Genomic DNA, 16,856 nt, shown 5'->3' on the forward strand with positions numbered 1-16,856 from the left:
AACCCAGAACAAAATAATATATAGTGTTTTAATTTAAGTGCTTCAATTTAAAAATACGTTTTATATTACTGTTGCACTATTTCATGAAATGTAATACAGTAACTTGAACGTTCACATTGTGGCAATTTTTTCCAAAAATAGAACAAAAGCTCTTTGTGCTAAATGAACAGAAGCCAAAAAATTCTTGAATACAGCTTGTCTACAAGAATCCAAAACCAGTTTTCCTATAAAGCTGCCATCATGGAAGATAATTTTTTCATACCTTGTAAAAAAAGAAATAAATATTAGTAGGACACTAATACATCTTATCAATCCAATATAATTATATCTTTAAAAGTTTTTGTCCCAAGAATTACTTAATTACATTAGCTAGCCAGAGGAACTTCCAGATGATTCAATGTACAGTATTTCTGAGGTCCAGAATTTAGTAACTTCTGGTACAAAATGGCAGAATCAATGTTGGTTGCTAGAAAAATGATTATGTCTCAACTGGGCCAGTAGCAAATGTGTTTGGAATCCTTTGTACATTGCATCTAATTTTAGTGCTCCTATTTGTTGCTACTGTTATTGAAAGAGTTATCTGGACACTCATGAAGACGATGGCTAAATTTCAAAATAGTTTACTGTCACTTGTACCTTTTATCTACTTGTGCCACAATTTTTACTTAAGAGGTTCCCTAAGCATTAGGGGAGGAATTGACCAATAACAGTTGTTGCCAGAAAATGACCTTGTAGGGCTGCTGTAGGAGTTGGAAAAATCCTGATAATTTACATTTCTTTAATTCTTTGCTGCCATCTTGTGGTTGCCTATCCCAGTTATAGCAACCGTGCCTTTTTGTTATTCCCTTCCCCCAATATTTTTTGATCATATGTCTCCCTAATTTCAGTTTGAAACTAATAGTTCTTGAGGAACATCTCTGCATGACATTACCTTCCTCTTAATCCCAACTCATAGGCAATAACAGCTAATTTAATGAGACAGTCTGAGCTGGAGAAGTTTCAGATGGTTGAACCTAAGGATGTGGACAAAGTCCTTGCAGCTGTGAGCTAAGCCATCTATGTTCTGGACCCTGCTGGTTGGTTATGGAGTCATGGGAGATGGCTTATAGCTGGAACCAAGTTACTACTTCTTTGCAGTAGGGGATGGTACCACTTACCTTCAATGAAGCAACGATGCACCCCTACTCAAGAGGCTATCCAATGGTTTCAGATCATGTTAAGCAACTTTTGTCCTATGTCCAACTTTTTAGAAAAAGACTGTTGAGAGGGTTGTTGGCACACAGCTTCAGAGGGCCCTGGATGAAGCAGATTATCTGGATCCTTTTCAATCTGGGTTCAAGCCATAGAACAACACTGAGATGGCATTGGCCATGCTTGCTGCTGATCTCTGAAAGGTTCAGGATGTGGTGGTGCAACTGTCCTGGGTCTTCTGATCTTTCATCAACTTTCAATAAAATCCTTCTGGACTGATTCAGGAGACTGGGAGGAGGAGGACTGTTTTGTGGTGATTCTCCTCCATTCTCTCTGGCCAGGTCCACTTGGTATTGGTGGACAAGAAGAGGTCAAGAAGCAGGATCCACTCAGCTCCTGTGATGGCTTTGTGATACAGCCTCTTCTCTGGTCAACTGTCATGGATAGTGCTTGATAGGCCACTTATATACTAGGGAATAATATAACTGAAAAAATATTCTCCCCAATATCTGAACTATAGGAGTGAGCACTGAGGTTGATTTATGACGTGGACAAGAGCTTCTTGGTTCTGATGACCAGGGTAGTCAGCTACTACCCTGGTCATCAGTAAAACGTGCCTTTTTTTCTCAGAACCAGCCTCATTAGAGAAAATGCTTGGTTGCTGTTTTACCCACCAGCAGGGGTATCAATTGAATGGGGACAAAACAAATTTATACTGGCATATTTTGTGTCAGCTCCCAGAGATGAAAACAGAACATTAAACTGTTTGTGGATGTGCCCTCTGAATTCAAGCCTTTATTTGGCAAGAAATAATCCTCCTGAGTTAGACTGGTATTTATTTACCATATGAAGATCTCTGTATGATTTAGTTGTCAAATGTTCTTGATTAAAATAAGCAAACATACTGTAATTTAAGAGAAGTAAACTGGTGGGATTAATTCCAGAGATGTAGATATATTGCTCTGTTACAACCAAACACAAAGAGGTCACTCATCTTAAAACAGAGGGAGGCAACTTTTCAGTTCTGTGGCCCACATGTGATAGTGAGTTTCAAAATACATATGTACCCATAAATATACACTGAAATGCACACTTGTATGTAGATGTGCAGCCCTGCCATTTTAGACAATACATAAAAATCTGTATTTTCTTCTGTATTTTCATAGGATTTGAAACCAGATCCGCAAAAAATTTTTCTTACGTTTTATTAATAAACCAAACAGTAGTTAATTTTGGATTTGCAAATTTAATTTTGGTCCTGTCTTTACAAGAGTTATTTACAGCTAGATAACCACTTTCCATTCTTTACTGGACAGATAACACCCAAGGCACATATTTTAAAAAGAATTGTAAAGTAACCTTTGCCCTCTACTATCCCTCTATTATCTCTCTAGCAGTGGTGATTGCTACCAATTCGGTCCAGATCTTGCGAACCAGTAGTAACGGTGGCGGGAGGCTCTGTGCATACGCAGAAGCGCCATGTGTGCTCCTGATGCGAACCGGTAGCAAAGGTAAGTTGGAACCCACCCCTGCTCTCTAGATATTTGTGCATTCTAGGATATTGGCTTAACATCTACTGTATGTATATATATCTATTTCATAACATTTTCTATTTAAAGTAACATAAACATATTGGCCAGTATCCTCTCTTTCAGGCTGATACAAGCATTCTCTGTGCCTGGTAAAACGTAATATGTTGAATCACATTTCCTTGCCTTCAGGTCTTTAGCAACTCTTCTCCTGGTCACCTCAGGAGAAATCAGGTTCTACTCAAACCCACAATCATTCAGCAGTGTAACATAATAAGTCTGCTTCAAGACCATCATCCAGTATTATTCTCAGTATTAATAACCAACAATAATTTTTCAGGATTAAAACCAACAATTCAATTATCGTCATGTTAGGTTGCCAGCAATCATACCTTCTTCAAGATTTAAAACTTCTCCTTTCCAACATATTTTTAAAATGCTTTGTCAGTCTATCAACTGTTCTTCCCTTCTATTAATCCCCCCCCCAAGCTATCTGTTATGCTCTCAGGTTCTACTAATCAATATCAAAAGAAATAGAATGTTTGGGTACTTGTGAAGATTCATGAGACTCATAGGAAGGCATAGAGTCCTGTAAATTGTGATGAACCCCATACACACATATCTAAATACATAAGAATCTACAGCTGTCTCCTTGTTTCCCAAGCTATCTGGACAGAGCCAAGATTATTGAAGATGGAACATTAAAGCAATTTGCTTCCTCTCCTGACTCATAGGTCCTGCAGGATTTCCTAAAGGACTTTTTAAAAATAAGGCCTAGCAACATCTGTCATTTTGGCACTGGCACTATGATCTTGTGGATCAAAAGAAGAAGATTTTCTAATAAAACTGGCAGGAGTTGCCACAACAATTAATCAGAAATGCAGGAAAGCAAATTAGTGGAACGATCATGGACATCAAGCTTCATGCTGCTTTCCAGACTTAGGAATCCTACATGAGATGTGGAAGCTGTTGTTTGAGTAACTCTATCTTCAAAATAAATAGAATCAACCTGTTCCTACTCAAAAATAATTCCTAGTATCTTTAGAGCTTACTACTAAGTATACCTATTTACTTGGCAGCAAGCTTTCAAGCACTATTAAGCAAATTTTCAAATAGAAGACTCCACTGAAAGCCTATAAATCCTTAAACAAAGGAATTCTATACAATTCAAGAAAACAATTTCTATGAGTATAGTTGTAGACCACATAATTACTAATTTGACAATCTATAAAAGAAACCACACAATTTTATAAAGCTACATATAAACAGTATAAAATGAAAATTTTGTAAAATCAGTTTGAAGACAAAGAAACTAAACCACAATTTAGAAATGCTATAACATGCGTCTGGGTTTCATCCTGCTAAGAATGTGAGTTTTGGCAGCAAATTGATGTACAGAGCTCCCTGCAACCAAGCAACTCTAAGTTGCGAAGAAGAATGACAACTCAAGCATCGTTTATATGGCAGGTCATATGAAAAGAAATGCAAAATTTCTGACTTTGCAAAACAAGTTATTGAATTATTCTTTTATTTTAAAGAAGGGAGGAAACAGGTTGACTTCTAAAAATAAGTACTCCATTACCATTTTAGAGTATAAAATTACTCTAAGAAATGAAGCAATATTAAACTTTTGACACATTCAACATATATGTCAAAGTTTTTTTTATAGATGACCTTAAAATTCTTTAGGCATCATACATTTTAAAGGAATAATTAAATTATTGTTCTGAAGGCACACAGTAAAAAATACACATTAAATCTATTTAGTCATTTCCCTATTATACCATGTTAAGCTGTCATCTTGATCCAAATGTATCATCGAGCAAAGAACCCTATACTTCTATGGAGTTACCACCTGTGAAAGTCAATAAATATGTGAGATTTAATAAACTATGAATGATGGTCTACCATTAGCCTACCTTGTTTACTTTTCTAAAATAAAACTAAATCCTTTTGCAATGGAACCTGCAATATGTCAGGCAAGACATAATTTGAACTATAGTTTTTAGAATTCTATTAAAATCAAAGATCAACAAGGCAAAGAAACAAAATTTAAATATTAAAAAATGTACCCACTTACCATCTTTGATCAGTAATTTGTAGCAAGAATGAGATGTATTTGTTTGAAAAATACCCCCGCAGCTATTAAAGAAGATTGCTCTATTATGTGGCTTGTGGTTTCTCCCAGTGTTCCTCATTTACTGTTTTGGGGTTTAAGTTCTACTGGTAATTGTAATTACAAAGTTAAAGTATTTGTTTTTCTTTGCTTTTTTGGGATAGATATTGTACATCTGTTCTATAAAATTTTATATGACACATTATATAAACTGCATTATTCAACTTTACACTAACGAGCCTCATAGCTTCAAGGTTCTTCTATTTTCTTTTTCACTATAAGTATAGCTTGATGTACTCACTGAACCAGTGTTTCTCAATCTCAGTAGCTTTAAGACTTCAACTCCCAAAACTCCATCTTAAAGTTCCTGAGATTGAGAAACACTCCACTGTGCATTTAATAGTTATATTGTTTCATTTTGTGCTACTCTCCTTTGAAATTACCTTTAGTGAAAAGCGCTTTAAAATATGAAAATTATGAAATATTCAGCTAACAGAAAACAAAATACAAATGTATAAATGAAAGGAATGACAAAGAGAGGATGTACCGTAGTGATTGTCCTGTTCCTATTTCATTTACTAACTACAGATACATAGGCCTTCAACCTTCAACAAAAAATATTCTCTACTCAGAATGTAACTTGCTATCTCAACTGATGGGAATCTTCCATTATTCAAACCCATTTTGCGATATAATACTTACCACTAATTCCACTAGTTCCGTTTTTGGAAGATGCAAAAATAAATCTAAATATTAACAAGCCAATAAGAATCTGCCAGAAAATATTTGTTTTTCAATATTTTTTAAATAATTCATATTTTTAAAACTACCAAGATAACATCACAATATACAAACACATTCACACTACAGGACAGTCCATTAGAGTCCATTATTTTATCATCAGCTGTTTTAATTGTAGAGAGACTAATGCCCTTTACGTCTCAAGAACTATATTTAGGTTCATTTCAGTTGTATACTTTTCAGGGTAATAGTCTTGGAAAAACTCTTATTAAGATTTTGTTTTGGTGCATTAAAGTCAAAAACCCTGACTTGAATGTGTTATTTCCTAATAAAGTCCTTGGGTTTTAAAGTGGACCAAAAATATCTGTACTGTGACAGAATCTGTATCTTATCATCTGTTACTTTGAGGGACAAGCATATATGTGCATTAGCTTTGTAGTTTTTATCCTAATTACAACCATCGTGATCCCTGATAATTATTTATTGACCAATGTCAGGCATATTAACTTCAAATACTCTTGCTCATATTTCAACCTGTCAACCTGGATCCCTTTAGTCTACATTTTTCAGTTCATAAATAGCCAGCTGCCTAGTAAGATATCAGATAATGATTAGACAAAAGATATTTTGTCATTTAGAAGGTAAGTCGTTCTTTCTTCCCTTTTGGAACTTTTATTAACTTTTATTATTAATAATTTTAATTATTAACAGTTAATAGAAAAGACTTAAATTCTATGAAAAGGAATTGGAATCAAGTATTCAGATTGTGATATATTTAGATGCGATATATAGGATATATTTCCTATGTATTTCTCTTTAGCCAGGTTCTTCCTACGTAAACCAAGATTTTTATGCAGCCCTAGTTCAGTGAAATCACAATCCACTAGTTTCTAGGCTTTTTTCAGGCAGCCAGCAAGCACCCTTAGTCTTGGGCAGCAGGGTGTTTGCTGGCTGCCTGAAAAAAACCTAGAAACTAGTGGATTGTGATTTCACTGAACTAGGGCTGCATAAAAATCTTGGTTTACGAGATTTCTGGCTAAAGAGAAATACACATAAAGGCCTACGAAAAGAGAAGAAAACAGATATATTTTCTAGTCTATACTGAGTAATGAAATTTAGAAAAATATAAAGCCTAATAGGATACCTACCTATTGTACCTCGGGGAAATAAGTTTCTAAAAAAAAGACTTTGGTAAGGCTGGTTCAAAATTAAGACTTGACTCCCACGGATCAGGTTTGTATTTTCCGACTATCTCAAGTCGCTACGACTGATAAAGGTTTCCACTTGGGGGCTCGCAGACGTCTTTCATTGATACACATCGTCTTTCCGCAACAACCAAAAGCGAAAACGTGAGGGACTCACTTCAAAGGCAAGAAACAGTTTGCAAACGAAGCTCAGCTCCTCACACCACCCACCCCATCTCACTGCAGAAACCCGTCATGAACTTCAGCCACCATTGTCCATAAAAGGGTCTCACCAACCCCTCAGCTGGGACCCTAAAGCTCTGCTGATCTTTTCGGGACCGGGCGTGGGTTCAAGGCGCCTTTCTGGCAGGATCCCGGCTTTCCCAATAATCCACCCAGGAGCGCTTGGAATCCGGATCTTTTCGAGAGGAGAAAGAGGAGGGGGAACAAGGCGGCGCTCCTGAAATCCCGGTAGGGAAAAGGCCGACAAAAGGAAAGGAGCGAACCGCCGTCCTTTCTGTCCTGCGGACTGGAGGATGAGACGTCCCCCAGCTCAAGGGAAGAGGCGGGGAGGGCAAACAGCGCAAGAGGCGGGACAGCGGCCTCGCGGTGGCTTGTAAACAGATCCGGCGTCTCCACGTGACCGCCTTGCAAGTACCTGTGCGGGAGACTCTGCGGCCGCCAGACTCCTGACAACAAAGCAGAGGCGCGCGGAGGGCGCGCGCGCGCGCTGCAGCAGCAGCAGGAACAACGGCCGTTGAAGGCACCGGCGGGTCTCTGGCGCCTTTCCACCGCGGCTCTCCGGGTCCTGGCTAGCCTGGCATCTTTCCTGCTTGGGTTTCCGCCCGCTTGGGTTTCCGATGCCGGCCGTTAATATGGCTGAGGCTGGGCGGTGACTAGGTAGCCGGCAATCTTGACCGGAACAGAGACTTCCCCGCTTCGCGACGTCCGTGAGAGAAAAGGGAGGCGGGGGGGGGGGGCCCGTCGCGGTGTCGGTCCACCATGAGCACCTTCGCCTTGGAAGAGACCTTGGAGGCGGACTGGGTGGCCGTGAGGCCTCACGCCTTCCACGAGCGGGAGAAGCAGAAGTTTGTCTTTATCGTGGCCTGGAATGAGATCGAGAGCAAGTTCGCCATCACCTGCCATAACCGGACGGCGCAGAGGCAACGCAGCGGCTCCCGGGAGTTCCGCCGCACTGGCGCGGTGGGCCCCGGGGCGGCCGAGCAGCTAAGCGCCTCCTGTAAAACGGCCGGCAGCCCCACTATACGAAAACCCCCGGCCCGACGCGCCGCGGAGCCCGTCCAAACCAGGAGCTCGCCGGCATCGCCTGCCCGAGCTGAGTCGCTTCCGCGCAGTCCGGGCAGCCGAGCGGTTGAGGCGTCGCAGAGGAGCCCGGCGAGGACGAAGAGCAGCCTGCCCCGGAGGCCTCAGCCCGCTCCGAAGGCGCCGCTCAGCCCAGCGGCCTGCGCGGCCGAAGATCTGGAGGAGCTGGAGCTGGGCAAGGACGAGCCTTCGGGAGGCGCCGCCGTCGCTGCCGCCTTTCTCCTCCCTTCTCCTCCCGCCGGGCCTCAAGCGACCGAGTCGCCCACCGCGGCCTCCGCCGAGGTGGAAGCGCTATCTGGAGAGGAATGCAGCTGGGCCGGCCTCTTCTCTTTCCAGGATTTGCGGGCCGTCCATCAACAGCTGTGCTCGGTGAACTCCGAGCTGGAGCCCTGTTTGCCCGTCCTTCCCGAGGAACCGTCGGGGATGTGGACGGTGCTCTTCGGGATTCCAGAGCTCTCGGAGGAAGAGATGGATGCGCTCTGCTGTCAGCTGCAGGTATACCTGGGCCACTGCCTCGATACTTGCGGCTGGAAGATCCTCTCTCAGGTACTCTTTACCGAAACCGACGACCCGGAGGAATATTACGAGAGTCTGAGCGAGCTCCGGCAGAAAGGCTACGAGGAGGTTTTGCAAAGGGCCCGTAAGCGCATTCAGGAGGTGAGCGATGCCCCCAGTATAGATAAAGTGGGGGGAGACCCTCATCAAGCTTAATTAATACATTTTGCTTGCACCAGTTATTCGTCAACTTAATCTTAGAATAAATTTCCTAAGGTTTGACTCTCAGTTGTTTTCTTTCTTTTTTCCTCTTAACATACTGTAATTCCAAATAAGTGATAATGTTTAGGAAAAACAAAATACTTAGAAAAATATAATTAGTTGGTAAATCTGAATGTTTGCTGGAGTACTTCTTAGTAAATCCTCCAAGGTGCAAATTCTGGATACAGATATCTGTATACCTAACTATGATGAAACTTTTTAAGGGGGATGTACATGTTTCTGTTTTATTTATTTATTATTAAATTTCTAGGCCTCCAGACTCTGACTCTAGGTGACTCACAAGTAAAAACATTAACCACAACCATAAACATGGTTGATATGTTGGGCTGCACTGGGAAGGCCTCATTTCAAATCCACCCTTAGTGAAGCTTCTGGGGTCTTTATAGGTCACTTATTCACTCAATTTACCTCACAGAATTATTGTTGTAAGGGAAATTAGGATAATGTATATTGGTTGGAGGAAACACATCCAGAAGAGTTTTTTTAAGAAAGGAAGAAGATGGCAGTATTTTGATACCTGCACAAGAGGGGAGGGGCTTCAATCATGTGATCATTTTTATTTATTTACCTGACTTACATGATTTATCATCTTATATACAATAACCCTGTTTGCTCACAGCAAGATCAGTAAAACAAAACAAGATGAAACAATAATAACAACTTCATTATGGCTGCCATATTGACTTTTTGGAGTTCCCGGTGAATGGGGAACTATAAATCTAACAAGCAAGTAAATAAATGGTATTTATCTTCTGCTAAATTTGGTTTTGAAGTTGGCATATATGTAAGATTAAGAATTTAGCCCAGAAGCAGGAGGTCAGTTGTAATAACAATCAAAGCTGAGATTTCAATAGAAGGGAAATTTAGACCAGTATTCTTTTTTTGTTGTTGTTGTTTATAATTCATGGTAGGTATACAAAATAAAAGCTGTGAAGGGCCATAGTAGCAGCAGCAATATGCAAGAAAAAGCTTTATTGCTTTAGCTTTTTCTCAGAGGAGGATAACATTTTACTCTAGAAGGAGAATGGAGAGCCAGTTTGGTGTAATGGTTAAGGTGTGGCATAGAAACCAGGAGACTGTGAGTTCTAGTTCTGCCTTAGGTATGAAAACTGGCTGAGTGACTTAGGGCTGGTCTCTCTGTCTGCCCAACTCACCCCACAGGATGGTGGTGATGAAAATAGGAGGAAGGAGTATTTAGGAATGTTTGTCATGTTGAGTTACTAATAAAGTAATAAAGACTGGATAAAAAACATATAATAATCATTGAATAGTGTGAAATAGGGTGTTTCGGTGCCATAAGTTTTTAAAAAAACGCTTTTTAAGGTTTTATACAAGCTCTTTAGTCTGTATATGATTTTTGTCATACTGTATATAAATATACAGTATGTATATTTATATAGTTACCAACATTTACATATAAATGTTGGTAACTATTCTAATCAGGATATATTTATTTTAAAAAATGAAGTGATTATACATGCAGTATATTTAATTACTTACCAAGTATTTTAAGTATCCTAGAAATTAAAATGTTTCTCATATGAAACTGAGGCATAAAATACGTTTTGTTAAACCAGGTTCAGTTTTATATGGATATGATTCTAGAGCTATTGGCTATGCCAGTATTATTATGTTGACTGTCTGGTAACAATCTGTATATATACTGTATATGCTAATTAAACGCATTGTCTAATGTCAGTATATCTGTTAGTACCTTCTATGTAACTGACTCATATTTAATTAAAAGGTGCATATTTAAGAAAGGATAACTTACTTTTTTTCTCTCAGGTTTCCACTATCTACTGTATTACCTGCTTGTCAATTGAAACAAGAACCTCATAGCTTACTTGGTTAAATTATTCCATGATAATGAAGCAACAGATGACAGACATTTAATATTAATGTGTAATCTGAATATAGTAGTTTTCTACACTTCAGATTGGGATTCAATTATCTCCTGAAATATGAGACAACTCAGTTCATGTATTGTATTTCACTCATATTTTCTTTTGCCTTACCTTTGCTTTGAAAGTGACTTTAAGGCAGTTAAGAGTCATTGAGTGAGGATACTGGATTCTTAACAGTTCTTTAATTAAAACCCATACAAAAATGTTTCAGTTTTAAAGAGAATATTAATAACTTGATATTGGTTATAACATTTCCTAGCATATCTTAATATGCCCTTTTATTAAGATTTATCCTAATGGTCAGTTGAATGATTCAACTCTTTGGATGAAATAAGAAAGGCCATATGCACTGATAAATTCCTTTTATTTAGAATTAGCTTGGACAATGTTTTATTTAGTCACACATTCCTGTTGAGCTATGCAACATGTAACTCAAGTTCAGACTTGATTAGAACTTTATATTAAATGTAAAACTTTATATCTTTCTGCAATAATTTTGCAAATATAATGGTTGGAATTGTAAAATTGCTTCTATGCCAAAATTATAGTCTTAATATTTAATATTAATACATAAAATTGAAAGTAGAAGAATATTGGTAGCCTAAATTACTTTAAAAGATAATATAAAAAGTTAGGTGAAGTGGCACGTTAAATCTTACCATACAGAATTTATCTCTTTCATATTGGTACATGCTATGGGTAATCCTTCACTTACAACCATTTGTATAATAACCTTCAAGTTTATGGTACTGAGAAAAGTCATTTATGACCTGTCCTTGCATTTATAACTGTCACAGGGTCCCCACGATCACATGATCAACATTTGGGTTCTTGGCAATTGGCATGTAATTACAACAGTTGCAGTGTCCCAGAGCAGAGTCACATGATCACATCTAGTAACCTTCCCCAGAATTGCCAACAAGCAAAGCAGTTGTTGGTAACCCCAGGGAAGGTTAGTGGTGGTGGGGGAAGCTAAATTCACTTAAGACTGTAGCAAAAAGGTTATAAAAACGGGCATTATTTACTTAACTATATCACTTACGGTGTAGATTCTGCTCCTAATTGTGGTCATAAGTTGAGTACTGTATGTATTATTTGAGTAAATTGAGTACGTACCTGTATTATTTTCTAATCTCAAACTCAGCCATGGAAATTCAGTGGCTAATTCTAAGCCAATCACTGTCCCTCAGTGTAGCCTCACTTAAAGGGGTAATTACTGTGGAGTTAAAGTGAAGAAAAATAAGGCTGCCTTGTGCTCCTGGAGAAAAGGTAGGATATAAATCTAATAAACAGTATGAAATTTTTAAAGACAACTTAAAGAAAAGATTAGATTTAATAATTTCTGTATAATGGATCTTTATGTATACTTGCTATGCTAGTCCCTTTCAGGATAAAAAGTTAGATTAAGTGTAGAAAGAGAATAAAAATGGTAAAAGAAACATAGAGGACTAAAACAACAAATATAACTAAATCTTGTTTTATATAGGTGCCATTCACAATTATTGTCCATACTTTTTCCAACCTTGGAAACTTCCTGGTTCTGTCATCTGTTCATATATTGCATTTAATTTTTCAAACTGTTAAACACACTTTTTTGTGGGTCTCATTAGTATTTTTCCTTCCTGTCAGTTCACCACTCTTCCATTATATATTTATTTTATGATGCAATCCTCATGCATTCTTTCTATATAACCAAATCACATTAATGTATTACTTTTGTACTGTTCACTCAACTTTTCTATATAGTTCACATTTACTCAGCATACATTTTGTCTTGATCCTATCTCTTCTTGCTTTATTGCCTATACTTCTTAATAACTGATTTTGACTCCATTCAACTTTTACCCTTCAATTCTCATCTGGGAGTTGAAGTCCACAAGTCTTAAAGTTGCCGAGGTTGGAGACCCCTGCCTTGGTGTGTGTGTGCGTATGACCATTTTTTGGTCAAACGCTACCTTGGCATTTGATACACTAATTTTCACATCATGGTTGTGTCATTATTAATATTTGTTGCAAAACATTAAGTTCTTAGCCAGTAATACATAATTTGCATATAAAGTACATCCACATCCATATCCCCAGCCAATATAACCTCTGTTAATCACCAAAAGCATTTCTTAACATGTTTGTCAATGCTTGTATTAATCAACATACCACACATCCTTGTCATGCTCCTGGCACAGTTTTGAATCATTCACTAAGCATTCAGTTTATTTGCATTCATGATTTACTTCTACCATTTCCCATTCAGCTATCACCTTTAAATTCCATATTCACATGAACTATTCTGTGTTCTAAGTCTATGCTTTCTTTAAGTCAATTTACATTACATCACATCAGTGAGCTATTCACATTAATCAGTGAGCTACTGAAAAGAAAAGATCTGGCCTGCACATACTTCACCTTGCATACAACTGTATTGTACTTCCCAAATTGGGGCTATTGTCCCCTTTCAGAATTTTGTCAAACACCTTTCCAGGCACACTTATGACATTGTTTACTCTTATTATTTACCATTCATTCTTAGTCTCTTGCTAGATGATGGTGTTATTCCAATTTTCAGGCAGGGCTCACACAGACTTGCACAAACATGCCATACATACATTAAACATCCCATAATCATAACATCCATATTTTAACATTTTTGCTGTTATACTAATATACTGGGAACTTTACTATTTTCCAATATTCTCACTGCATTTATGACTTTCATCATTTTAATTGGATACTAACCATTTCATGCTGAATAAACTAAATTATTAATGTATCTTGAATAGAAAACTATCTTTAGATAGATTTTTACTCCAAAGTAAAAAATAAATAAATAAATTCAATAAAAATTTTAAAAATCCAAATTAAATTTAAATTTTAAAAAAAATCATCGATTTTTATCCACCCTGGGTGGAAACCTCTGTACATCATGTGGAGCTTCTAGATCCTCACATCAGCAGCATCAATATCCTTTTTTGGCCAGCTCACTATACCAGCATGCTATCTGATGATTGGCAGGGCATACCTATTGATGGCATGGATCTTGTTCTTCCCATTGAACTGGCTCTTCAAAATCTGTCTGTTCCTTTGGTGATACTTGAATGTTGCTATCCTCTTTGCATTCTAATTATGGTTTCCATGCGACTGGTATACCAAGGTAGTTATAATTGGTCTGTATGTCTGCTTTGTTGCCCACTGGTAATTTCACCTTATCAATCTTAACTATTTTCCCTTTCTCTCTCTTGATCACCATCCAGCCACACTTCTCTAGTCTGAATGACTTCCCAGTGTCCTCACTGTAGATCCCTCTCAGGTGGACCAATAAATCAATGTCTCATTCACTCCTAGCATACAACTTGATATCATCCATGTATGGGAGGTGACTGATGCTAGTTCCACTCTTGAACTTGTATTAAGTCCTTGTGATTATCTGGCTGAGGGGGTTCACTGCTGTTCTGCTATGCAGAACAGCAGTGGAGATAGTGCATCACTTTGATATATGCCGCTCTTAATGGCTACTTATGTGAGTTGTCTTGAGTTGACTTCCAGTGTTGTCTTCCACAGTCCCATTGAGTTCTTGAGGAAGGCCTTTAGTGTCCTGTTGACTTTGTATAGCCCCAGGCATTCGCAGATACATATATGTGGCATTGAATTGTAGTCAGTCCGGGCTGTGCTCAGATTGGTCTGTCTAGACCTTGAGTCTTGGGCAACTGGTCTGTCTGTGAGCGGGTATTTTAAATCTCTGGTTTTGTTCCCAATGTCCTTTTGAGCTGTGCTTATGTATTGGCCCAATGGTCCATACGGTCATGTAGCTTAGTGGCTATAAGGCCTGATAGAACTTTCCATGTTGTACGGTTCTTGGTTTTTTCCTTGAAAAGTTTCATTTGTCGTCCATGAAGCTTCTTCAGTTCTGAATGAACTTACAAATTATTATTACCCAGATAAATTCCATTCCCCACCATTCAGTCAGAACTGAAGAAGCTTCTTGGATGACAAGTGAAACATTTTCAAGGAAAAAACCCAATAAAACCAATAAAAACCAATAAAAGGCAACCAGTTGCCTTTTGGGATGTCTTTCCTTAGGTTAGCCATGAAGGGTGGGAGCCTGCTGCTAGCAGCCGTTCATCTGTGCTGCTAGGCATGTGCACTGCTGTTAGTTTTTTTAGCCAGTAGGTGTCGTTAACCTCATTTTCCGGGGGAGGGAACATGTACAGGTGGTCCTTGACTTACAGTTGAGCCCAGAATTTATGTTGCTAAGTATTTATGTTTCAAATAAAAGAAAACTCATATTGTCCTTGTTAATAGGTAAGATCATTACCCAGATAAATGGAAGAAGATTTGCATGCAGAAGATCTCTGCTTCATTTCTTGGCATCTCAGTAAAGGATTTTAGGCAATAGAAGGGAAAAGTCTATTCATTAAATCTTATAGAGAAACTGCCTCTCATATTAGATAATGATGGTATAGTAATGGTTCATAATTTAGGGGATAATCGGCAAACAATACATTTTGCTAATTTTTCAAGTTTTGGGCTTCTATAATCTTTCAGGATTTGAAATTAACATAAAAAGGCATAACAAAGAATGTTCTTCCTGCATCAACTCAGAAAGTTCAGACTGCTCCAAGAGCTGTTTATACAGTTCTACAGAAGAATTATTGAGCCTGTCATTGCATGCCAAAACAACAAGATATCGAAACAGTTTTCCCCCTTGTGCTATCACTCTGCTGAAAACCTAATTCCCAGAGTACTGCCTTATGTCTTAAGTATAGTAGTATGTAGTATGGCTGTAGTATTATTGTTGTTGTTGTTGTTATTCTTCTCATCTTCTCTACTACCTCCTTTTATTGGTATCATTATTATGATTACTCTGTTATTTGGCATGTACACTGAGAGCTTATTCACTGAAGACAATTTCCTTGTGTGTCCAATTGTACTTATACCAACTGTATAAAGTATTTCTGTTCTATTCTGTTCTGTCCTGTCTTTTGGATAATTTAAACTGATTAATTGGAAAAGTATGACATATCAATTGTTAGATTCTATAGTTTACAATATATTATCAATATATTTTGATAAACTATCTGGATATAATCTTGTAATATGATGCACTTCATTTAAATCTTAAATAAAAAATAGTATATCTTTTTTTTCATTAATTTTTCATCTTTTTCACCAATTTTACAATGGTCATTGCAATACGTAGGATGTATGTATAAGAATTGACAGTGGTTTGTTTGATAATTCTTAATATTTTTCTCTAATGTTTTATAATTCTCATTAATAAGAGCCTGGTGGCGTAGCAGACTAATAGCCTGTTATTAACATTCAGCTGCCTGCAATTACTGCAAGTTCGAATCTCCCCAGGCTCAAGGTTGACTCAGCCTTCCATCCTTTCTAAGGTAGGTAAATTGAGGACCCAGTTTGTGGGGGCAATAAGCTGACTTTGTATAAATATACAAAAGTATGAAGGCTATTGCTTAACGCATTGTAAGCCGCCCTGAGTCTCCAGAGAAGGGCGGCATATAAATCAAATTTAAATAAATAAATAAATAAATAATGTAGAATCACTAATTTTATGGCCTCCATGTTCTCTTCCTCTCCCTCAGATAGGCAGGGCTAATTTAGATCTTTATTTTTTATATGGCAGCTTTCATCTTTATATGATTTAATATGTATTGCTGTGGAATTTCATAATTTTAATACATTATTTAGAGGTCATGTTTGCTTGAAAAGTTTAGATCTTTACTTTGGCAGTGAAGAAAGCCTGTAAAATTTATAAAATTAAATATGTCTAATTGATATATGTGAAAAGACACGGACACTGCTAGAGAGGAAGTGTTTATATTCTCTTTCCATTCTTCCCCAAGGGTTTAATTAAAACTATATTAAATTGGATTATAACTGTGATTATTTTCTTGTGTAATATTCTGGTTGGCTAACTCTATCCGGGGCGTGGCATTCTTGCATTCTGGTCTGTCTATTGTAGACAAGAGAATTTGTATTTAAGAAGGAAACAAACCTTCAGCTTACTAATCATATAGTTGGCCAAGAGTCAGATGTGACTGAAAAGGATGACATCATCATCATATAATATTGA

At 37.8% G+C, this 16,856-nt stretch overlaps 1 protein-coding gene across 1 annotated transcript in view; it reads left to right on the forward strand.

The window, feature by feature from the left end:
- The first annotated feature begins 7,763 nt into the window (after positions 1-7,763).
- JMY (junction mediating and regulatory protein, p53 cofactor) overlaps positions 7,764-16,856 on the forward strand; it is a 49,342-nt gene continuing 40,249 nt past the window's right edge. The window contains exon 1 of the mRNA XM_070935841.1: positions 7,764-8,741. Coding sequence (XP_070791942.1) covers positions 7,764-8,741 — 978 coding nt within the window. The remainder of the gene's footprint in view (positions 8,742-16,856) is intronic.

The sequence above is a fragment of the Pituophis catenifer genome, unplaced genomic scaffold, assembly GCF_029215685.1.
Source record: "Pituophis catenifer annectens isolate HBS135680 unplaced genomic scaffold, rPitCat1.0.hap2 SCAF_2, whole genome shotgun sequence".
Lineage (NCBI taxonomy): Eukaryota > Metazoa > Chordata > Lepidosauria > Squamata > Colubridae > Pituophis > Pituophis catenifer.